At 54.8% G+C, this 23,291-nt stretch overlaps 1 protein-coding gene across 1 annotated transcript; it reads right to left on the bottom strand.

Moving 5' to 3' along the window:
• Positions 1-1,297: 1,297 nt before the first annotated feature.
• TTC22 (tetratricopeptide repeat domain 22) lies at positions 1,298-19,964 on the bottom strand. Its single transcript, XM_047082867.1, has 7 exons — positions 19,398-19,964; positions 6,258-6,313; positions 5,944-6,059; positions 5,482-5,600; positions 4,357-4,518; positions 2,598-2,750; positions 1,298-1,834 (listed from the first exon to the last, which is right to left on the bottom strand). The coding sequence occupies exons 1-7, from the start codon at positions 19,962-19,964 to the stop codon at positions 1,298-1,300; spliced, it is 1,710 nt and encodes a 569-aa protein (XP_046938823.1).
• Between the last annotated feature and the right edge of the window lie 3,327 nt (positions 19,965-23,291).

Raw genomic sequence — 23,291 nt, 5'->3', positions numbered from 1 at the left:
TGACAGGTGACACATAAACCCTTAACACATAAACACATAATGCTTTAGTTCATCAGTTTATTGGTATTTTTCCAAACCTGAACATGCTGCCAGTAGGTTTGAAGTACAGGGGTGGGAGGCTGGGAGGTGTGACTTTGGGCAAAAGCCACCTCCTTTCCAGGGCTGTCAGTATTGTCAGCTACACACGGGATTGGAGTGTGTGATCTCTAAGGACGGCCCTTCTCAGTCTGTCCTCCATCTGTCATGGGAGACCTGAGAAGCAGTGCAGGGGTGCTGGCCTATCCCTGGTGAAGTTTGAGGATCAGGGATATGAACAAAGCAATGAGTATCACTCACTCTAAAGAAAGGGAAAAATGCCAAATAAATCACAAACCATTGCCGTTACGAACAGCCAGCATTCCCGGAGTCTGGAATTTTAGGTGAAATTGGCTCTTATACGTGGGACCACAAGAATCCAGCACGGCCATTCTAAGATTTACTGGCAATCAGAGCTTACGTCTTTGACAGTAAACTTCTGCATCTAAGATTCTGTGACTACAAGTCCAAGAGCGTAAAATTCCAAGACTTTTTTCACTCTCTTGTGGAGGGTTCAAACCTCGGAGCAGGTGGTGCCTCCTGATGGGCGGGGAGCCTAGGTTCTCCTAAGCACAGGGAAGCCAAGCAAAGATTCCATTTGATGGGCTCTATGTCAGGGAGTTTGGGGGCCTTTCAGACCAAGTTCACCAAGGGTGAGGCCTGCTGGAAGACTGCTAGGCAGGTGGGGAAAAGCCCTGAGCAGCCGGGTGTAGACTTGCTCTTACCTGCCCGTTATCTCCCTGCCCAGTTTTGCCCTCTGCTCTGACATGGCTTTTCTGGCTGCAGGACCTGAGACCCACTCCAGTCAATGTATGTACAGGGGCTTTATTACAAGGATAGAGTGTGGCTCACGGCAACCCAAAGACAGGAACTCCGGCCTCAAGGATTGCGCACAGGGACTAAAGAGCCGCCAAAATGGGGGCAATTACCTTCGGTATCTTGCATCCATCTTACTTTTTCCGCATATTTGCACAATTCGGCCCTTCATCAGGCAGTTTCCCAGGGGCCTTACCTACCTCCCTGAGGTCCTTAATCAGCCCTCTGTGCCTCGCTGGGCATGCCAAACCACCCCGGTTTCTCAACGTCCCTCCCAATACCCGAAAGAGAATCTAATTGGCTCGGCTCAGCAGCCAGCCTATGGCAGGGCGGGCCCGTTTTGAGCGCCCAGACCCGGCCCAATCAGCTGGAGGTGGGCCTCGGCGGGGCGGGGCCTCGAGGGCCCTTAGAGGGAGAAGGCGCGGCGGCCCCGCGGCACGCCCGAGCCCTCGCCGTCCTGCTCCATGGTCTCGAAGAGCAGTCGCACCAGCGCCGGCCGTCCCTGGGCCACCAAGGCCCGGGCCAGCCCCAGCACCTCGCCCGTGTGGCCGCGCCACACGCGCTGCAGCTCCTGGCGCAGGCGCGCCGCGGGGTACTTGCCCTGGGCGCGGCGCAGCCACGCGTCCACCTCGCGGCCCAGCTCGGCGTCGCTCAGCTGCTCCTGGCTCCACTGCGCCAGCAGCGCCTCGAGCAGGCAGCCGAAGCCCTCGGTGTGGCTGGAGCCCGCGTCGTCCAGCTCCACGGTGCGCTTGAAGCAGGCCGCCGCGTTGGCATCCTCGCCCTTGATGCGCAGGCACTTGCCCCGCAGCAGCTGCAGCTCGGGCAGCGAGGCGCCCAGCTCCGACTCGCCGGCCTTGGCCAGGAAGACGAGCGCCTGGTTCAGCGCCGCCTCGTCCACCGCCAGCAGCTCCTGCACGGCGTCCACGCCCATGTAGTAGTAGACCTAGGTAGAGGTGGGGGGGCGGGGGCAGGGCGAGCCTTTCTCTCTGCTCCTTCCGGGCCCAGGCTTGCTTTTTAAAAAAGTCCTTTTGGGGCGCCTGGGTGGCGCAGTCGGTTAAGCGTCCGACTTCAGCCAGGTCACGATCTCGCGGTCCGTGAGTTCGAGCCCCGCGTCGGGCTCTGGGCTGATGGCTCAGAGCCCGGAGCCTGTTTCCGATTCTGTGTCTCCCTCTCTCTCTGCCCCTCCCCCGTTCATGCTCTGTCTCTCTCTGTCCCAAAAATAAATAAAAACGTTGAAAAAAAAATTTTTTAAAAAGTCCTTTCATGCATTCATTCCCACCCCTCCCTCCCCCACAATTCTTTGGCAAATTTCGGCCCCGCCCAGGGAAAAGGAGAGGAAGCGCTCATTCCGGTTCCAGCCCACAACTTTTGGTCATATAATCTTGAGCTAGGCAATCTCTGGGCCTCGGTTTTCTCATCTGTAAAATTATGATACTGTCACCTCTTGGAAATTGTCCGTTGTGCCCAGAAGGCACCTCTGGATAGAGTAATGGCCCGAGTGCTTTAGAAAGAGGTTGGTCCTGTTCTAAATGCCCTATGTGCATTTCCTCACACAATCCTCACCACGGCTGTAGGAGGTGGGTAGGTTATCAGGCTGGGGGATAGCTGTATTTCTCCCTGTGTCCTCAGTGCTCAGGCCTAACTTGGCAGAGAGCAAATAGATTTGCACTAAGCCATTGGCTACTCAAGCCAAGAGGTTGCCTTACCTGGCCAATGTCCAGGTAGGTCTTGAGGCCTGGGCACACCTTGATCACTTCCTCCAGGTCGGCCTTGGCACAGGCCAGGTGGTTCCTGTCAGGCATGCCCCCGAGCCCCATCTTGGCTCGCTCCAGGTCGTGCAGGTAGGCTCTGAGGTGGATCTGTCCATAGAGAGTCAGCTCAGGGACAATGCTCCAAGCAAGGACCTCTGCCCTCCCTTCTGCCCTTTTTCTCAGCAGCAACTCAGGGGAGTTCTGTGGTGCAGTAGAAGGTCCCTGAGACTGGGACCCCAGAGTCCTACGTCCTAGTTCTGTGCCAGCTGTGCTCATCACACCCTTTCTGGGCCTTAGTTTCCCTATCTGTACAACGAGGGGGCGTTGGATGAAGCTAAGAGCCCCTCATTCATTCAACAACTACGTATTGAGTGCCCACCATATGCCAGGCCAGTGCTAGGTACTAGGGGTGCAGTGGTGACAAGTGGCTGGGGAAAAATAAACAGGGTGATAGGCTACAGGTGACTGGGGGAGGGGGCTATTTTAGATAAGATGCAGAACCAAACTTGTGAGAGTTCACATAAGCAGTTTGGAAGGAATGGCAGGTAGCCCCAACTTACAAGCATCAAATTACAAATAATTCCAGACTCTTACTTTCGTCCCCACTTCCTCCTTTCCCCCACACTTGGAACATTAAAAAAAAATCTAGAGGTTCTGAAGGGAGGCATGAGAAGGAGGAAGTAGGGAAAAGGGGTGATTGTTGTTGAAGGTATTAACGCTCTGGTTCTAGGAAAGCATCGCGAGGTGGGGGAGGAGGGAGCTCGGGCTTTGGAGCCAGTTGGACTTAGCTGAATTCCAGCCCCCCACTTATTAGCACGTGAGCTGGGGAGGATGTTGTTCAACCTCTGTGAGCCTTATTTTCCACATTCGAACAATTAGTACACTAGTATCTTCCTTGGAGAGTTCCCATGACGGTTGAGAGAACATATTCTAGCCAAGATCTAGCATGGTAGGTGCTCAGTTCATTCATCCATTCACTCACTCATTCATTCGTTCATTCATTCACAAATATTCAGCCAGAGCCTGTTATGTGCCAAGTTCTGTTCTACCAAGAGCCTGTTCTACACACCCAGGATACAGTAGAGAGCAACACAACAAAATTCCCTGTCCCCACGGAGCATGTATTTTAGTGTGAGGGAGAGAAAGACAACATACATGGTAAATAAATAGTATGTTGGGGAGTAATGCGTCCTAGGAAGAAGAAGTAAATTAAGAAAAGAGGAAACAAAATGTTGGTAAGAGGTTGGCATTTCAGTAAGATGGTGCTGGAAGCTTCCTTTTCGTCAAGACTTCCAGGAAGTGGGGAAGGAAGCCAGTCAGGGAGAAGAACATTCCAGGCAGAGGTCATTATCCATACCTCACAGTTTGGGGAATGGAGTTTTAGAGAAGTGGCTGGCCCCCAGTCCCAGAGTGATAGGTGGACAGGCCAGATTTCAACCCAGGTCAGTCAGACTATATTGAGGGCTAACCAAGAAGAGGCTGGACGTCATTGACCAGGTCATTTTGGAGGGATGCCTGCAGCGGGTAGGAGTCTCCTTCATTCTTTCACGCAACAACCTTACGGAATATAAACCTTGTGTCTTGATGACTCCTCAGCTCCTTTCTACCATGACGGCTCTGTGACCTTGGGGCTCCGGCAACACAGCCTTAACCCCGGGCCCTTGTTCTCTGATTCCTGATGGCAGGATGAGGCGAAGCTTGCAGGCTGACTCACCTTGGCCCTTGTGCAGTATGCCTGCCAGTTGAGCTCCGGATCCCGTAGGACATCTAGAGCCATGTTGCAGGTTCCAATGGCCATATCCTGCTTCCCTAGGAAGTGGAAGATTTTGGCCAGGCGATTCAGGATGGGGGGTTGGTCCTTGGCTATCTCAATGGCCTAGGGAGGGGAGAAGGGTAAGAGCAAACTACTTGTCTGGTTATTTGCAGGAACCCCATCTCTGGGTAGAGCCATGTCACTTCAATGTTCTTGTTCCCTAAATCCACCTGCCAGTAGGTTTGGTCATATGGAACCTAACACTTTAGGGTATGACTCACTGGCACCCAGCTCCCGAGAGTCAGACTCTCATGCTCCCCACCACGTTCATGTGTCCCATCTGGTGAATCCCCCCATACCCTAGGCAAACCTCTCTTCCTCAGACACATCCAGTGCAAGCTCCCCACTTTCCCAGGGCAGATGGAAGGAGGTGCCAGAATCAGCCTCTACCTCCCCCATACTTACGCAGTGCAGTGTTTCTCTCTGGGCCACAGCACTTGCCCCCTATATTGTTACTGACCACTGCCTGTCCTGTGTGGGTCGCTGTCTCTGAGATAGTGGAACCTGCAGGGACTTCCTCACTGTGCCTGGGCACAGAGTAGGTTCTCCAGGAGGGGTGGAGGCAGTGTGTTTGTTAAATCGGATAAAAGCTCTCCGAATCCTCATGAACCAGCCTTTATGTTCTGTTCTACCATCTCTCATCAACGACTTGCTCATTAGTCCACCCAGCAGCAAACATTAGGGATGTGCCCCGTGCAGGGCTCTGTGCTGAGTGCACAGGTTAATGAATACTATCCTGGGGTCTTGGGACTTGCCTTAGGGTCACATGGCCCAGGGGCAGAGCTGGCACAAGACCCCAGCCAAGCCCAGCTTCTTTCCACTATGTCACTGGGTGCAGGGAGGGACAGTGAGAACCACAGCCTGACCGGGAGAAGTCTGAGGGGATATCTGAGACATGGCGAACAGCTTAGAAGACAAGGCTGGAGAAGTGGGCTTGGGGTGGACGTGGGATTCCGGAAGAGGAGGCTGGGGGGGGGGGTCAGGCTCCATCCCGGTTTGACAGGTGGGTGTGGCCAGGGGCTGTACCTTGCCAAAGCAGTCCAGGGGGTCAGTTCCCGAGTACCCGCAGTCGTGGACACCCATGGGGGTGGTGGAGAAGGTGTCCTTCCTCTCCAGCAGCATCCCGAGGTAGCACCAGGCCAGAGCTGGGGGTGAAGTGTGGGAGAGGGGTGTCTAGGAAGCAGCAGGGTGGAGACAGGGAGGAAGCCCAGGACGAGGGAGGGGGCCGGCTCCACGCAAGGTGTCAGCCCCGAGGAAGATGAAGGGAGCGTCTGTGGCCTGAAATCACCAAGCGAGGTGCAAGGTACCTGAGTTCTGTGAGATGAATCAACAAGTATATGGGACAGAGGTGGGAGAGAGAGAGAAGCAGGATCCCCAGAGGGAGATGATGCCAGAGGTGGGGACAGTGATGGTGACCAGCAGGGCTAGTGACTGGAAAAGGGAGAGCCAGGCAGAGGCTGCTCTCGCACCTGTCCCCGTGGGCCCTACCTTGGTGGTGGGGGTCCGAGGACTTGAGCACTTGCCGGAGGAGGGCCAGCGTGCGGTTGAAGGCAGGCAGCCTCTTCTGCTCCTCACTGCCCAGCTCCAGGAAGATGCCATCTAGCCTGTGGCCAAGAAGGGGATGTGGGTGGCTGGCACCCCCTCCCAGCTGTCCCTGGGGTGCTGCGAGTACTCCCCAGGCCAGTGGCAGGGAGGGGAACTTGGGGAGCCCTTGCCATGGAAATGGGCTCAGCCGCCTCTTCCCCGGGTTCCAGGCCATGCCCCCCGCCCCCACCATCCAGTCCCCCGCTCCCCAGCCTGACCTGATGAAGAGCGTGGCCATGGTGAAGTACCAGCCCCTTTTCTCCTCCGCTGGGATCTAGGAAAGCAGAGAATGGCCCGTGGTGCTGTTATTGAGGTACTCGAGCCATTATTGTTCATAGATTCCCACACTCGCCCCGAACCCCGAAAAGCAGGAGAGGACACCTTTGATCATGGTCCTGGATCTGCCACTGGTGGCCGAGTGACCTTGGGTGAATCACTTTCCTTCTCTGACTATGGAGGCTTTGACAAGATAACCTGTGTGAATGTCCCGAGTACGGTGTGCATCGCGGAGCAGGAGTGGCATACGTTTCTTCCCCTCCATCTTGCTTTTCAAGCTCAGCTTCCCTCCCCCTGACTCCCCTCCCTGTGCTCTGGAGTCCCCCATTCCAGGGCCCACATGCCACTGGTCACCTTCTTGTCCTCCCCCCCACCCCCGCAACGTCCACTCGCTCCTCCCCTTGGGCGCCTTCCCTCAGCTTCCCCCTTCCTGAGAAAGCCCCTTTGGGCTTGTTTTTAGAGTTCAGCTGAAGCCCAGGACCCCCCCTGAACTGTTTTCCCGTTGTTATTCTTGCCAACCTTGCCATGCATTTAGACCGACTTGGGCACCGGATAAAATATTTATGCTGTTATTTATGGGAGTAGCTGCTGCTGCCTCGGGAAGGAATTTTAATGAAAACCAATAAAACCCCTAGTGCATATCAGCAGCTCCGCTTCGGGCTCTGGTCCCTCCCTCCACTTTCGTCTCCTGGTGTGGGTCTCCGGGCTGGATTCTGTGCTCACCACCCCCCACCTACCATGGCCTCCTCAGCTCAGGATCCCCATCCTCTCTCCACCCCGACTCCTAGCAGCAGTGAATGCATTCGGTCCAGCCAGCATTTCTGGGCGTCTGTGTCGTGAGCCCCTGTGTTGAGTGCTATAGATAGGGATGTGGCCCTGAACCGGACCTACACCCTGGCCCAAACCGGTTCCCGATCTAGCTTGGAAAACAGACCCAGGCATCAATAACAGGGCTTGACTGAGCGCCTGCCATGTGCCACGATTCTGACACCCAACCTCTCAATCTCACCATAACTTATCAGGTACATATCATCTGTCTCTTACAGAGGACCATACTGAGGCTCAGAGAGGTAAAGTGACTTGCCTGAGGTCACACAGCATGTGAGTGTCAGAGCTGGAACTTGTACTCCCTTTGTTAGGCTCCAAAGCCCAGGCTCCCCTTACACACCAGGTTGCCAGTGACACTAGTATGAGGCAGAGTTTGAACAACAAGGCCATGAAAATAATGTGGACAAGCGCACCGGGATGAGGAGGCCACTCCCAGCTGAAAGACTCTGAGAAGATCTTGCAGAGGATGGACTGTAAGGTGAGGCTTGAATAGCAGTGGTGTCTCAGAGGCTGGAATGGGGAGCCTCTGGGGAGGCTGTGGATGAGCTTAGAGGGAGAAGAGAGAAAGAGGGGCCCTGTGAGTCAGATCCCACTGAGTGGAGTGATGTGACGGCCCACTGAGGCAGGGGTCTTCACCCAGCGCCCAGGCCAGATCACCTAGAGGAGGCCCCGCTAATCACACTTCTTAGCCATGATTCACCAAGTATCTTCTCTGTTCGGCCCAGGCTGGGTGACGCGGACAAGAGAGGAAAGGCAGGTCCCACCTTTAGAAGCTCCCAGTGTGGCGTGAAAGCCAGATGGTCTCACAATCAGAGTGGAAGGAACGCCAGGGGTTACGAGAAGTATCCTACACGATACAGGAGTGCCCACAGAGTGAGGGGAGGGCTTGCCGGAGCAGGGTTCTCCAGGACAAGTAGGAACCACCCAAATGGACACCAGGAGAGAAGGCATCAGATGGAGGGGACATCGTGTCCCCTCAGAGGTGAGGGGCCGTGGTGTGTTGTAAGGGGCGGGGGGATGAGCCAGCAGGAGGGGCCCCTGATTGCCTGGCTCAGGACCTGGAGTTCGTAGGCAGGGCAGTCGGGAGCCATAGAAAGGGGAGTGCCGGGATCCAGTGCGTTTTTACATTCACATCACCTGGGAGGGTGATCCTGGCACTTAGGTGCGAATATGTATATGGGGCTTTAGCTGAGAATAGGGCTGTCCAGAGGGGAGAGCGCAGTTGCCAAGGGTTAAAGGGCATCCTCGAGGGCTCAGGGGGGAAACATTTGCCACAGCGGGAGGCCAGGATGGGCTTTAAGCCTTTGGCTTAGGACCGAAGGCATAAGTGCCTCAGGCGTCCTGGCTATCTAAAGTATGATCTCATGACCTCTGGCCCCATGCCCACTTGGAGGTCGGCCAAACTGAGTCACGGTGGGGAGACACAGGATCTGCTCCCTTGTTCAGGCTTCTAACAAGCAGGTATGGCCCCAAGCGAGAGCAGAGGCTCGGGTGGCTGACGGGCCTGGCCATATGAGGTGGGTGACCCTGGACGGATGAGTTGCCTCTCAGACGCTGTGTCCTTATGTGCAGAAGAGGATAATAACATAGGCCTCACAGGCATTGTGAGGGCAGTGGCCAGCTCAGAGTACATGCTCCATAAACATTTGATCCCTTTTCTTCTGGCGTGGGTTAGAGCTGAGCTGGGCTAGGGGTATCTAGGAAGCTGCTCTGTCCATGGGACCTATTTCAGTTCCCTGTGTGGCAACGAGGTCTCGGGCCCTGGAGTCCAGAGGTGTCCTGGCCCACCCTGCTGTCTACCACCCTGCCCCACCCCATCACAGTGCCACTAGGGCCTCAGATCCCCCGTGGGGTCCCAAGCACCTTTCTCCCCAGTGTCGGAGAGTAATGTGGTATCCTCAGGGCTCTCCCTGGTTCCTCTTGTTTGGCACTCAAGCCGCAAGAAAGTAAGTTATGTGCCCAAACCACAGTTAGTACCTGACAGAGCGGCACTTAAATTCATGCCTTCACAATCCTAGCCTGAAGCATTGTCCACAGCACTGTTACCTTGATTACTCTCCTCTCTCTGAGGATACTGAGACCACGGAAGTGAAGCAACGTAACGACGGTCACACACGAGTTAGTATCCGGACTTAAAACCCATTGGTTTCACCACCACTCTTGATATCCTGGAGTAATTCAAGAGCCTGGTTATGGTTTGCACTATGCAGGCAATACCACCACCTGGCGGCGGTATGCCTGAATTGCAGGGCTAACTCCTCATTCCCTTCAACTTGAAGGTTAAAACAGATTTTCAGAAAAGTAACTAGCTGAGCGACATCTCTACCACAAATCCCAAACATAGTCCCTCCTCAGATTCCGTCGAAGAGTGACACTTGCAGGAGAGCTTATGGGGTTGCAGATTCGGAATGGGGTTAATGACATAAACAGATCTAGTCTGAGGCCTCATCTGTCCGAGCTTTCATCTTCTATCCCTGTGATGAAGCTGGTGGACTCTGTTCACTCTGCTATGCAATCCTGGCCTGAAAATGGGCTGTCTCTTTAAAAATCCTTCTGGTTGTAACTGAAGCAGCAGCTGAGGCTGTTGCCAGGGGCAACCTGGCAAGCCACAGTGCGTTAAATTAAATTAAACAGGCCTCTGGCTGCCCCCCTCCCCTCCTGGAGAAGGGAGGGGCTGCTCCACCTCTCTCCTGGAGAATAAAATTGCTGTGAAACCTCTCAGGGCTGCAAGGCATTCATTTCCAGAGTTATAGCTCCCAGGGGCAAGGTGTTTGGAGGCAGCCCGGGAGTCCCTGAAAGGGCTTCTGCCAGAGGAGGAGTGTTCACTGGGGGGTCTGCCCAGCGTGGGCTCTGGGCAGCACAACACCCTTTCTCTTGTTTGGTCCTCGTCACAGACCTGGGAGCTGGGGGTTCCAGATCTGTAGAGGGGGCCAGCCCAGGCTTCACGCTGGAGGGGTCTCACATTAGGCTGCCCCTCGTGGCAGATCTGTGGGAGGGAACCGGGCAATGCCCAGGCACCAGTGCCAACCCTAAAGTGAAATCCTTAGATCCTGGGACCGAGTGAGGCACAGCTCTCAGGCAAGGGGTCCGCAGGACATTTCCCTACTCCCCAGAGGCTCGCACTATTATTTCCCTCATTTTAGAGAGGCAGAAACAGAGGCTCGAAGAGGCAGAGGCTTGCCTACTTGACCCGGCTCCTCTGACGTCAAGTTCATGTTCTTCCCACAACATCCAGCTGCAAGGGTTTGCATGGTGCTTACCGCTTACAGAGTGGACTCACACAGATTCCATTCGATCCTCAGACCCTCCCGTGTGGAATGTAAAATGTGTCACCATTACTCTCTTAGCACAGATGGGAAAACTGAGATGGGCCCATGTCCTCAAAGTCACACGCCGGCCGTGTAAAAGCCCAGACTGAAACCTGGAAACGGTGCTTTTGTCGCTATACTGATAACAGCAAATTTTTTGGAGCACTTGCTAGGCGCCAGGCACATAGTTTGTGTGTTAACCCATTCCACCCCCAGGGTGACCTATGAGGTGGTGACGACGATTGGCCCAATGTTACGGAAGAGGCAACTGTGGCCCAGAGTGGCACAGCTAGAAGGCAGCAGAGCTGGGAACCCAGCAGCCCAGCCCCACCACCCCTGCATCTAATGACTCCAGACGAGTGGTTCTCAAAGTGTGGTCCCCGACCAACAGCAGCAGCGGCACCTGGCAATTTGATAGAAATGAGAGTTCTCGACTCACTGAATCAGGAACTCTGCAGGAGGGGGGCGTGTGGGGGGGACGACCTGGGTTTCAGTAGGCCCTCTGATGTACTAGGTCCTCCCGTACTGCACCGCGGGGAGCTCAGTGGTTGGTGGATCTCTTTTTTAAATGGGCCAGAGGGTCAGAATTGTGATCCTCAGGGAAGCCTGAAGATCCAAGGTCCTGCAGCCGCATGGGTGAGCGACAAAGTAGGTGATCTGGCAGAACCGACAAAGAATAGTGTCAGCACAAGCCACTTAGCATCAGGACAAGCCATTACAGAGCTGGTTTGTGTTAGCTCGGCGGGTACAAGGATGGAACTTGGCGATCCCATTTACTTCAAAAGGTGGCCCCCGGAGAAGGAAATGTTGGGGTGGGGGGGCTTGGCTGTTTTAAAGGATTTCAGTAGAAGTAATATACGAAGGACCTACCAATCTATATGCGTCTGAATAGGCTCTCAGAGACCTTGTTGGTTCTTCGGGAAAATAATTGCCTTGCCATCTGAACTTTGCCCCTTTATGACATTGTACTCTGCATTTCGGATTCCTTTCTGACTAGTTCTCCTTCGGGAGAGGGGGAGTGTGAAGGACCAAAAAGAAGGAGCATTTCCGAGCATCAAGTCTCCACTGGGCAATTCAGGGCCTCTGAGGACTGGATCCTCACGGCAGCCTGCGAAGGTGGAAGGCATCCTCCTCCCCTCCTGAATGAGGAGACAGAGGCTAATAAAAAAGCCACTGCCCAGCCCCACAGCCTGGGGTGGAAGTGCCAGGATTCAAGTTCAGATCTGCTTCCCTCCAACGCCCCTGTTCTTTCCACCTCATCACGCCGACCCTGTGAAGGCTGATGCTGCAGAAATAAAAGTCACAAGGTGGCAGGCTTCAGGAATGTGTTCTTGCACAACTGGAACGTCCTCTGTGAGAACACAGAGCAGGCTCCCTGCTCTGTGCCCAGAGCCCTGCCTCCACCCCAGCCCACCTGTGGGACACACTCCAGAAAGGCGAGGGCAGGGGTCCTTCCTCCCCTCACCTAGCTCCTGCTGCGGGGGGTGTGGAGAATACACAGAGGGTTGGGATTGGAGTCCCATTCCTGCCTCTGCCTCCCCCAGGGATCCTGGAAAGGCCCCCGGCCCAGCCCAGGCTTCAGCTTCTGCATCGGGATGATCCCACTTGGCCTGACCGTGTCACAGGCCTGTTGGGTGGGGTCCATGTGACGGGTGGAGGGGATTTGAAGGAGGGGTGCTATGCCATGAGAGTAAGTCACCTATGCCTCCCTGGCCTGGCTTCCCTGGACGGTCTTCATGGATTTTAAGATTTGAGCAGATTGCCCTCAGCTTCCCACTATCACCCCTAGGTCTGGCACGGCACCTAGATGGGCCATCCTGGCCTCCACTGATTCCCTAGACTTGCGGGACCGTGTTGAGCACTTCTCTGTCCCACTGTTTACAGAAAAGGGACCCTGTCTAGTCCTGAGTCCAAACCCAGCTCTAGCACCAGGGGAGACTGGGTGGGTCTGAGGAAGTCTCCTGCCTTCTGCGGTAATAACAGTGATGCCCGAATGTTCTCTGTCAGCTCCTCCCATGGGTCTGTGCTGTGTGCGCCTTAGCATTCTTTTCCCCTGTAGAAGAGGTAGCTGGGCCAGACGATGCTAAGGGCAGGTTTGACTCTGGGATCCTGTATCAATGAGGGGGAAGCCAGTTTCCCAAACTTGCTAGGTATGAAGGGAGATAAGCCAGCAGCAAACCCAGAAGGCACCAGATAGGCAAATTTGAATGGCTCCAAGGCCAGCAGAAGGTTGGAGCTAGAGCCCAAGAAAGCTGTGCCTCGGCCTGGGCTTTAAGTCCAAGAGACGGGAGTTCAGTTCCTGCCAGTCACTCATGGCTGTGCACCCTTGGGCAAGTCACTACATCTCTCTAGCCTCAGTTTGCTCATCTGTAAATGGACTGATACCAGGTCTGGCTTCCCAGCATCTCTGCGAGGACCAAGTGAGGTCATCTGTGAAAAGTAAATGAACGCACAGCACCTAGCTCACTGTCCAGTGTTATCCATCTCTCTTTCTAGCTGAGCCCAATCAAACCACTCATATTTGTGGAGGTGTGTGTGTGTGTGTGTGCGCACACACACGTGTGTAATTTGCAAGCGCCACGGAAGGGGAGACCCTGCCATGATCGCCAACGCTTAAGTCCTCAAGATACTGTCCCCCACCTTCCCCAAGCTGTGGTTTCCCACATGTGCTTATGCATTTTCTTCTGCCAGGAAGTTTGTTCCTTCCCCCACTTCTCCACTTCTCCAAGTCCTTCCTGTCCCTGAATCACTCTAGCCACCACCTTAGTCAAGTCTTCTCACTGGATGGGGGAAGAAACAGAGGCCCGGGTCGGGGAGGTGACTTGTCACTAGCCCACGGCGGGTCGGGGCAGGGCTGGGGCAGGAGCCCCATCCTGGCCCCTGACTTAGAGTGGGGTCCTTCCCAGTGCTATTGTTCTTTTCCTAAGACCGGCTGGGGCTGGGGTGAGGGAGACCACAGGAAGGGCACAGAGGAGTGGGGGTGCTTGCTGAGGAGAGACCTGGGGGCTCCCTTGTGTCCTGGGTCCTAGCAGCCCCGTCAGGGGATGAGGATGGGAAGCCTGTGGCCACTGATGTCGCTGGGGCTAGGCCTTCCTCTGTGAGCACAGTTACACTTCCCACAACACCGTCAGGCAGGCATCTCGGACACTCGGCGCAGTTAAGCAGCTGGCCCAGGTCACCCAGGACATGGCCAGCAGGGCAGGGACTCCCTGAAGCCTGTGGACTCTCGCGCTGACACGCTGACCATAGTCACACCAGGGCACCCCCCCGCCCCAAGGCCCCGGGGTCTCAGCAGCTCTGATGCTGGAAGAGAAGGGGAGAGTGAGGAAGGAAGGCTGAGGGGGAGGGGACCACGTGGGAGGCCAAAGCACTGTCAGGGGGGAAGTTCGTGACTCCTAGGTCTGCAGCCGGCTTTCCTGGTGGTGGCTGCAGAGGTAGGGGTGTGTGTGTGTGTGTGTGTGTGTGTGTGTGCATGTGCGAGCGTGCAGGGGACCCTGGAGCTACTGACCAACTGTGCCCTCTTGGCCCTTCCTACCAGGTCCCCACCCCTCTGGGTGTGGTGACTGATTGGAATGACCACACCTTTGTTTGTGAGGCTGTGGGCCAGGCCTCTAAGCTCTGCCTCCCCCTCTGCCCGCCCGAGCCGGCAGGTGCAGTCTGGACAGCCGCAGTGCACTAGGTCACCTCGGGCGAGCCACTTCCCTCCCTGACCCTCTTGTGTCCTTGGTGTGATGGGAAGTCACAACACTCAACTGGCAGTGTGTCGAAAGTTTGAATAAAAATCAAATGCAGTCATGGGGGTGCCCGGGGGGCTCAGGTGGTTGAGCGCCTGACTCTCGATTTTGGTTCAGGTCATGATCCCAGGGTTTGGGATGGAGCCCTATGTCGGGGCCCCTCCCCTGCTTGTGATCACACATCCTCTTTCTCTGTCTCTCAAAATAACTAAATAAACGTTAAAAAAAAAAAAGATTATTTCCCTCTGCCCCTCTCCCTCGTTTGCACGAGCTCTGTCTCTGCAAAGAAATAAGAATAAAAAAATCAATCAAAGGCACTAATGAGTGTAAAATTCTTTGCTGCGGGCCTGGCACCCACGGCGGTGGAGGCCCTCTTCATCACCCCGGGGCCATGAGCAGGCGTAAAGGACCTGCATGTGTGGGGGTGGGGCAGGTGTGTGTTAAGCCACCAGTATTTGGGTAGAGGAGAAGAAAATCAAATAACTCAGCTAGCTTGGGACAGGGACATTTCTTAGAGAAAGGTTTAAGTTACCTTCTTTTAAAAAATTAGGGGTCTTGGGGCGCCTGGGTGGCTCAGTCGGTTAAGCATCTGACTTCAGCTCAGGTCACGATCTCACGGTCCGTGAGTTCGAGCCCCGCGTCGGGCTCTGGGCTGATGGCTCGGAGCCTGGAGCCTGCTTCCGATTCTGTGTCTCCCTCTCTCACTGCCCCTCCCCCGTTCATGCTCTGTCTCTCTCTGTCTCAAAAATAAATAAATGTTAAAAAAAATTAAAAAAAAATTAGGGGTCTTATCCAGATGGCCAACAGACACATGAAAAAATGCTCCACATCACTCATCATCAGAGAAATACAAATCACAACCACAATGAGATACCACCTTACACCTGTCAGAATGGCTAACATGAACAACTCAGGCAACAACAGATGTTGGAGAGGATGCAGAGAGAGAGGAACACTTAGGCACTGTTGATGGGAGTGCAAACTGGTGCAGCCACTCCGGAAAACACTGTGGAGGTTCCTCAAAAAATTAAAAATAGATCTACCCTATGACCCAGCAATAGCACTGCTAGGAATTTACCCAAGGGATACAGGGGTACTGATGCATAGGGGCACTTGTACCCCAATGTTTACAGCAGCACTTTCAACAATAGCCAAAGTATGGAAAGAGCCCCAATGTCCATCAATGGATGAATGGATAAAGAAGATGTGGTCTATCTATACACAATGGAGTATTACTCGGCAATCAAAAAGAATGAAATCTTGCCATTTGCAACTACGTGGATGGAACTGGAGGGTATTAGGCTAAGTTAAATTAGTCAGAGAAAGACAAAAATCATACAACTTCACTCATATGAGGACTTTAAGAGACAAAACAGATGAACATAAGGGAAGGGAAACAAAAATAATATAAAAACAGGGAGGGGGACAAAACAGAAAAGACTCTTAAATATGGAGAACAAACAGAGGGTTACTGGGGGGGTTGTAGGAGGGGGATGGGCTAAATGGGTAAGGGGCATTAAGGAATCTACTCCTGAACTCATTGTTGCCCTATATGCTGACTAATTTGGATGTAAATTAAAAGAAATAAAATAAAATTTAAAAATATAAGGGGTCTTTAGGTTTAAAATCCAGTTATCCAATTAAATGAAATGTCACAACAGGTACAAACACCTCTTGGATGTCCCCCTCTATGCTGGACACTGAGTGGTGGGGGCTAGAGAGGTCTGGCACACGGGCTCACTGTCCAGGTTGCAGGGCATAAATCACTTGGAGAGAAGCCAGAGGCTGGGAATGGCTCTAAGAGCAAAGGCAAGTGCTGTGCAGGGGTGGAGGGTGGGCAGGGAAAAGGGCTGGGCCCTGATGCGACGTGCACCCTGCCTGCAGCCTTTCGGGTTCTCTGTCTACCTCTGAAGCTCTTAACACCCCTCCATTTTTAAATTTGTCACCAAGAATCCATCTGCGACCGTGCACCTGTGTGTGTGCGTGTGTGTAAGAAGGGGGTGTCGGCTGGAGGGTAGAAATGACAGGTAAGAGCGTTCTGCCTCCTCACATTTTCGTAACTTAAAGAAAAACAGGAGGGAATGAAGAGCTGAGAAAGGAAGTGACAAACACCCACTCACGTACACTTTGCTCCTTTTTGGATCACGGGTCCAATGATTAACTTTATAATGTTTTCTCTTGCAATTTTAGGGAGTGCAAGAGTATTTCTTCTTCAGCCACTCTTTATCCTTTGAACCCCAGAGGCTCCTCCCTGCTGGGGACAGTCCCAGCCCCATTAGGATGGAAAAGCTCTTGCAGCCAGAGCACAGCCTGGGTCGGACCACCTCCTGTGAGCCGCAACCCTCTCAGTGGGGGGTCCCACACCTGCTGCCCTGCTGTCCCACCTCCTCCTTCCCCGGCCCCAATTCTGACTTCATCTTTGCCCCCATCCTTCCCACCCCTTCCCCCCCATACATGGCAACCCACCTCCTCTCTCCTGACACTTCCTCCCATCTGGGAGGTGGCCCATGAGGAGTGTCCCTCACCCCACATCAGCCACCCGCACTCACTGCACCCTTACCTCTCTGACCTCCCCAGAAAGAGCAAAGGCTTTGAAGTCAGACAGAGTGGGGCGGATTTGACTGCCACTTACTAGGTCTGTGGCCTTGGGCAAGTTACTTAGCCTCAGTGCGTGCGCCTCAGCTCCCACATCTGTAAAACGGGATCAGAGGGTTCTTGTGAGGACTGAGATCAGGTCTGGAAGGCACTCACAGAAGACATTCGTAAATATTATTGTGTGAACTGAGGGTTGATGGGGGGTGGGAGGGAGGGGAGGGTGGGTGATGGGTATTGAGGAGGGCACCTTTTGGGATGAGCACTGGGTGTTGTATGGAAACCAATTTGACAATAAATTTCATATATTAAAAAAAATATTGTGTGAAGTTGCATGTTATGTGAAGGAAGGCTTCAAGGTGCAGGTGACATTTGAGTTGGGTTTTGATGGGTGGAGTCTACTTTCTGTGCAGAAGGAATAGTAGCTGCCCAGGGAGGTATGAAACAGCGCGGCATGTTTGGAGGAGTAAAAGTAGTTTCGAGTTGCCAGGAAGTGAGGTTCCAGGGAAGTGAGAGGAAATGCAGCGAAAGAGGGGGGCAGGAACCAAGTTTCAGATGCCATGTTGGTAGTTCTTGGGCCACCGTGTGCTCTTCTGTGTAAGGCTTTTTCTGGCCGCCCTCTTTCTAAGCCACTCAGCTGTCATCAAAACCCTCAGCCTCTGCAGGCCCCATCATGCAGGACCTTTGCACGCACCACGCCCCTGCTGGGAGTGCCCTCGCCTCAGTCCTGCCAGGACACTCCTGCCTCTTCCAGAACCTTCTGCCACTCACTCGTGCTGAAAGGAAGTGTTCCTTCTCTGAAAGTCAGTCACTGCCACTCTATCCCCAGGACCTGGGCTGCGGACTCCGATACCTAGTGCTGAGGTCCCCAAAGGACGCTTCCATTGCCAGCCTCTGGGGTCCTGTTTTTGGTTCAGAAAGTAAAGCCCTCAGACATGGCTGTCACATGACACAGGCCACTAAATGAATGGCTGTGGCCTCGGCCAGTAGTAGGCACATCTCTGGCATGTTCTGGCTCCCGCTTCCAGGGGAGGAGCTCAGGCAAGGCTAAATAAAGGAACACATGTTTGCTTCTCCCTGTGTCCACAAACTTCTTAAAGACAGGGCCTGGCACATAGTAGGTGTTCAATACATGTTAAGATGTTGAGCATCTGCCTCTCAGACAGGCCCAGAATTTACCAGTTTATGGGCACTTGTACCCCATGCTTTGATTGGACAATCACAGGAAACCTGAGGCAGAGATCACTGTTGTTAATGTTCTCGAAGCAGACACAAAGGCCAGAGAGGAAAAGTGACTTGTCCAGAGCCACACAGCAAAATACAAAGAGAGTTGGATGCTTGAACCCAAACCTCTGCCTTCACGCCCACCTCCTCCAGGAAGCCTTCCCCCTGCTCTCAGGAAGGGACGTTATAGACCATTCAATCCCCCCCCTTCTGCCCCTACTTCACAGAGGGGGAAACCACAGCCCAGAAGGGAAGGCCCAGGAGGGCCCCCTGGCTCCTAGCTCAGGGCCCTTTGGGCCCTGCCCTGCTGCTGGGACCACACCGAATACACGCTACACTAGCCATGCCTCCCACTGTGGGCAGCTGGCATTCAGGGTCTGGGGCTCAGGCTTTAAAACAGAAAACCTGGGTCCCTGTGGACCTCCCGCGATGAGCACAGCTACCCCCAACCTGGGGCAGAAGAGGCTTTTCTGGGAGGTTCTGAGGAGGCTCTCTCAGCCCAGGAGAGGCAGAGGTCATCTGCAACCTTGCATCTCTGTGCTGGCTCTATGCTAAGTGCTTTCCAAATATGAGGTCTTCATGGCGACATCAATCAAATGGGAGCGCCCTCATCTCACAGCTGAGGGAGCTTAGGACGGAAGTACCATTATTATCCGCATTTTGCAGGGAGGGAAATGGAAGTTAGGTGGTGTTAAGGATGGACCGGAGGTGAGAGGTGTCTGGGGTTGGGATTTGAACCTGGACTATCTGACCCAGAGCCTACCGTCTTGACCTCTAGCCTGCGCTGTTCTCTTTAACCCAAGTCCGTGCCCTCTACCCCGCATTCCCCGAGGTCTGGACCCCACATTTCCTCTCTGAAGCTGGAAAAGGCTTTGGGTGGAAAAGGCTCTGAGGGAGGTGTGCAGAAGCTTTGTGAACGGAGCCCCGGGTGTGTGAAGGCTTACTGTTATTTATATGTCACCAATCTAAGCCATTATACAACATCCTCCTTATCAGCCAAACCTTGCCTTTGAGGAAAAGTCATGGTACCTCTCTGAACTCTGGTTTCTTTTTCTGTAACAGGAGGATAATGCCCTTACATCATTACACTTGCTGGGAGGAACAAGACGAGAAGGGTGGGTCGGCCAGGCTGATTTTGCAGAGTTGCCAAAAGAGAAACCTAGGCAGGCCTTCCCGCTAGGAAGCGGGTCCACGCCCTAGCCTGGCAGGGAAAAGCTACAACAAGCCTGGTCTGGGCCCCAGGGCCTGAGGGATGCTGGAGAGGAGGGGCGCACCAGAAAGCTTATTCCGGAAGCCAAAGGGCCAGGGTTTGGGGAGGGTCTGGGGTGCGGGGGCGTCCCTGTAGACGTTGGGGGCCACGACCCCAGCCCTCCCGGCCTGGGGAGGGTTCACCCACCTGCTGCCCGTAGCCCAGCGCCTTGTCGTAGAGCGCGATGCCGGCGGCCAGCACCCGCGCTCGCTCCTCCGGGCTGGCGCAGCCCACGTCGAAGCCGTGCGCGTAGCCCTGCTCGGCCAGGCAGCGCGCGGCGCGGAGCCGAGGGTCCCCGGCCGCCTGGCCCTCGGCCGCCAGGCCCATGAGGCCGGCCAGCCGCCCGGCGCACGCCTCCTCGTCTTCCTCCTGGCCCAGCCGCCCGTACACGTGCACCAGGTTGGCCCAGGCGTTGAGGTTGCCCGGGTCCTCGCGGGCCACCTCGAGGAAGCGCTCGCGGGCCTCGTCCAGCTCCTCCAGGTAGAAGGCGAAGGCGCCTAGGAGGTGGCGCACGGCGGGGCGCTGCGGGGCGGCCGCCAGCTCGAGCTCCTGCCGGAGGCCGTCCCGCTGCAGCTTCAGGTCCCGGGCGCGGAGCGAGGCCGGCGAGCGCGGCTCAAAGTTCAGCTGCATCTCCAGGTGGAAGTGGCCCGGCAGGTAGTCCAGGTCGTCGACGAGGGCGTCCAGGTCCTCGGCCGCGGCCTCCGGCTCCGCCATGGCAGCCCCCCTGCTCCCCGGGCCTCGCCCCTGCCCCCGGAGGCTGCGGTGAGGGGGGTGGGTGCCGTGGCTGGGGCGAGCCCGGCGCGGGAGGCGAGGGGCCGCGCGGGAAGGCACAGGGTACGGCCGCCTCCGGCTCCCCGGCCGCCTCCCGCTGGTGGGAGGGTCTGAGCTTGGGCTCCGGGAGCGCCCTGTGGGTGTGTCGGCTTTCGCTGCTCAGCGGCCCTTGGACGCACGCATTGCACAACCAGGTATGCCAGAAAAACAGGTGCATTGCCAAATGCGGGGCGCGCGAACCCCGGTGCGTGGCAAAAGGCCTGGTTTTACTCTCTCCGCTCAGCAGGCGGGAAACGGGCTGGGGAGGAAAGGACTTGCCCGGGTCACAGAACCGAGCTGGGCCCAAGCATCCTGGAACCCAGCTGGCTGAACCCCAGCCAGGCCCTTTCTCCGCGGGCCCTGCCGCACTCTCTCTGCCTGAGCTCGCTGACTAGGAGGGCCGGGACTGGCCCTTCCAGCGGCCTGTGGAAGCCGCCCTCACTCCTGCTGTCCCCACCCTCTCCCAAGTGCCTGTGTTCTCCTTCCTCTGAAGGGAGCCGGCCACTTCTCTCGGCTCTTCCTTAGGCCGTTAATAAATCATGGCTTCCCCACTTAGGATTTCCCTGCCTCCTCTGCCCTGCCTTTGCCATCCCTAATAATCTGTGACCTTCATAAGTATGAGTCACTTCGTAATTGCACACCTCACACTTCCTTATCTGTGACATGAGGGTGACATTCTCTCCCCTAGAGGTAGGGCAGATATCAAGGGTAAACTGGTGAATGCCACTCTGGACATCTGCCAGCAGCTCCCACTCCACCCCCTTGGTTCCCATTCTATCCCATATGCCCCCTGTGGCCCAGTTTTCTTGCTCTTGCTGGTCTTTTCCCAGGACGGGCACTGGTTCCCTACCGTCTAGAAGGTAGGGCTGTACTCCCTGCTGCAAGGCGGCTGGTCCTCCAATGCTTGGGCTTTGTAGCCGATCTGAGCTTCTGAGACCCTCCTGCCCCTCCTTCCACCTGGGCAGGGCTCCTGACACCCTGTGCCTCCAGCCTCTTGAAAAAGAGACCAGCGTTTTCAAAAGAGGAACTCAAACCCCTGGGGAAAAGCATGCCTTGCGCAATAAAAAGGTAAATTCAAAACATCATCCCGGTGCTACTTCTCACCTGTAATTTTAAAATATGAAACTTAACGAGTTTTCGTCAACAAGAATTGCTCTAAATCGCTGGTGCCCATGAGATGACCCTTGGGCTCCGGCCTTCTTGGAGGCATCAGGGATGGATTCCCAGAGTGCTTGGCTCTCCCCCACCCCGCCTTTTTATTGTGGTAACACCTGCTTAGCCTGAAACTGACCATTTTAACCATTGTTAAATGGTTACATTTAACATGTACAGTCAGTAACATCAAGCACATCCCTTTTGTTGTGCAGCCATCCCCACCATCCTTCCCCAAAACCTTTCATCTTCCCAGAGGGAAACAGTGCCCATGAAACAATAGCCCCCTGATCCTTCGTTCCCCAAGCCCCTGGTAACCACTGTTCCACTTTCTGTTCCCCTGAATTTGAATACTTTAATTACCTCCTATAACTAGAATACTATAATATTTGTCCTTTTGTGACTGGCTCTTTTCACTCAGCCTAAAGCCTTCAAGGTTCATCCGTGTTGTCACAGGGTCAGAATTTCCTTCCTTTTTTAAGGGTGACCGATATTTCATTGTATGCATGTAGAGACCACATTTTGTTTATCCATTCATCCATCGGTGGACAGGTGGGTCGTTTCCACCTTGGCCGTAGGGAACAATGCTACGATGGACATGGGTCTGCAAATACCTGTTTCTGTCCCTGCTTTCAGTTCTTTTGGCTACATACCCAGAAGAGAGAAGACTCGGTCATACCGATGTTTAGTTTTTTTGAAGAACTATTATACTGTTTTCCATAAGAGCTGCATCATTTTACATTCCCACCGACAACGCGCAAGGGGTCCAATTTCTCTACATCTTTGCCAGTACTTGGTATTTACTGTGTTGTTGTTTTTTTTAAGTTCACCTGTTTATTTTGATAGAGGGAGCACACACATATGCGCAGGGGAGGGGCAGAGAGAGGGAGAGAATCCCAAGCAGGCTCTGCGCTGTCAGTGCAGAGCTCGACTTGGGGCTGGAAGTCACCAACCGGGAGATCATAACCTGAGCTGCAACCAAGAGTCGGACACTTCACCGACTGAGCCACCCAGGCGCCCCTGTTTTGTATTGGTTTTTTATAATGGCCATCCTAATGGGTGGATTTGGATTCGATCTGACTCTGAGAAGGTGAGTAAGAACTGGAATGGAAGGGGAGTTGCAGTACATTTCAGCAGCAGGAGAGCCACACGAAAGGGCCAGAGGTTTGCCGGGCAGGGCGTGCCTGGGGACAGAGCGGCCCATATGGCCGTAACTTACAGAGCGTGGGCAGGAGACGGCAGGGGATGTGGAGTGAAGGCAGCGGCCACAGCACCATGGCAGAGGCCTGACTCCTGACTGAGAATCTTGACTCTGCTGACATAACAGACGTCTCCAGAGTCTGGGTGGTTAGAACCTCCCACAGCCAGGGAGCTCCCAAGCCTAATTAGGAGTCCCGTATTCGCTGTGTGACCCTACACCTCACCAGATGTGACCAGGGCGAGTTACTCTCCCTCTCTGAGCCTTGGTTTCTTCTTCCGTGTAATGGGATGGGCGGCGGGGGGGGGGGGGGGGGAGGGGGGGAGGGGGGCATGGGCGTGTCAAGGGTCAAGAGAGAACGAGTTGGTTGCTAGGATTAGTGAGTTGCTATGATGGGGAGGCTTTGGGCTGACTTGGGCGGCTTCCTTGCTGCACAGCTGACTCACCTGCTCTGGACCTGCTCTGGCCTGTCTGGCTGCCAGCGTTCCCAGCCCAGCAGACCTTGGCCTATATCCTGTGGTCACTCCTCCAGGAGCCCTGGAGCCCAGGGGCTCAGGCTGGGAGAGAAGAAGCAAAGCAGCCTCAGGCTGGTTATGGGCTGTGCTGACACCTGGGCAGACCCGGGGCCGGTCACAGGGCCTTCCCAGTGCACAGGACACAACCACACTTCACTGACACCTCAAAAGAGCTCCTTCGTAAGGCTGTAGTCGGTGTCCACGTCACAGATGAGGAAATCGAACTTTGGTCAGGGTAACGTGCGCAAGGCCACCAGCGAGAAAGCAGCAGGGCCAGGACTCAAACGACGCTCTTTGAGGCTATGTACGTGACTGGGGAGTTGTTCTAGATTAATTCCTTTATTTGTTCACTCGTGATTCAACAAA

Source organism: Lynx rufus, unplaced genomic scaffold, assembly GCF_022079265.1.
Source record: "Lynx rufus isolate CCGP_SWC_20201006 ecotype Redwood Valley unplaced genomic scaffold, mLynRuf1.p SCAF_2, whole genome shotgun sequence".
Taxonomy (NCBI): domain Eukaryota; kingdom Metazoa; phylum Chordata; class Mammalia; order Carnivora; family Felidae; genus Lynx; species Lynx rufus.
Note: the sequence above shows the minus strand (reverse complement) of the source record. Positions and strands in the feature narration are given on the sequence as shown.

What these genes read in the sequence shown, in the direction of transcription:
- TTC22 (XM_047082867.1), bottom strand. Translation starts at nt 19,964, where the DNA reads ATGGCGGAGCCGGAGGCCGCGGCCGAGGACCTGGACGCCCTCGTCGAC. An exon ending in CGCTGGGCTACGGGCAGCAG is followed by an intron (nt 6,314 to 19,397) that starts GTGGGTGAACCC and finishes CTGCTTTCCTAG; the next exon opens with ATCCCAGCGGAGGAGAAAAG. An exon ending in CCTACCTGGACATTGGCCAG is followed by an intron (nt 1,835 to 2,597) that starts GTAAGGCAACCT and finishes ACCTCTACCTAG; the next exon opens with GTCTACTACTACATGGGCGT.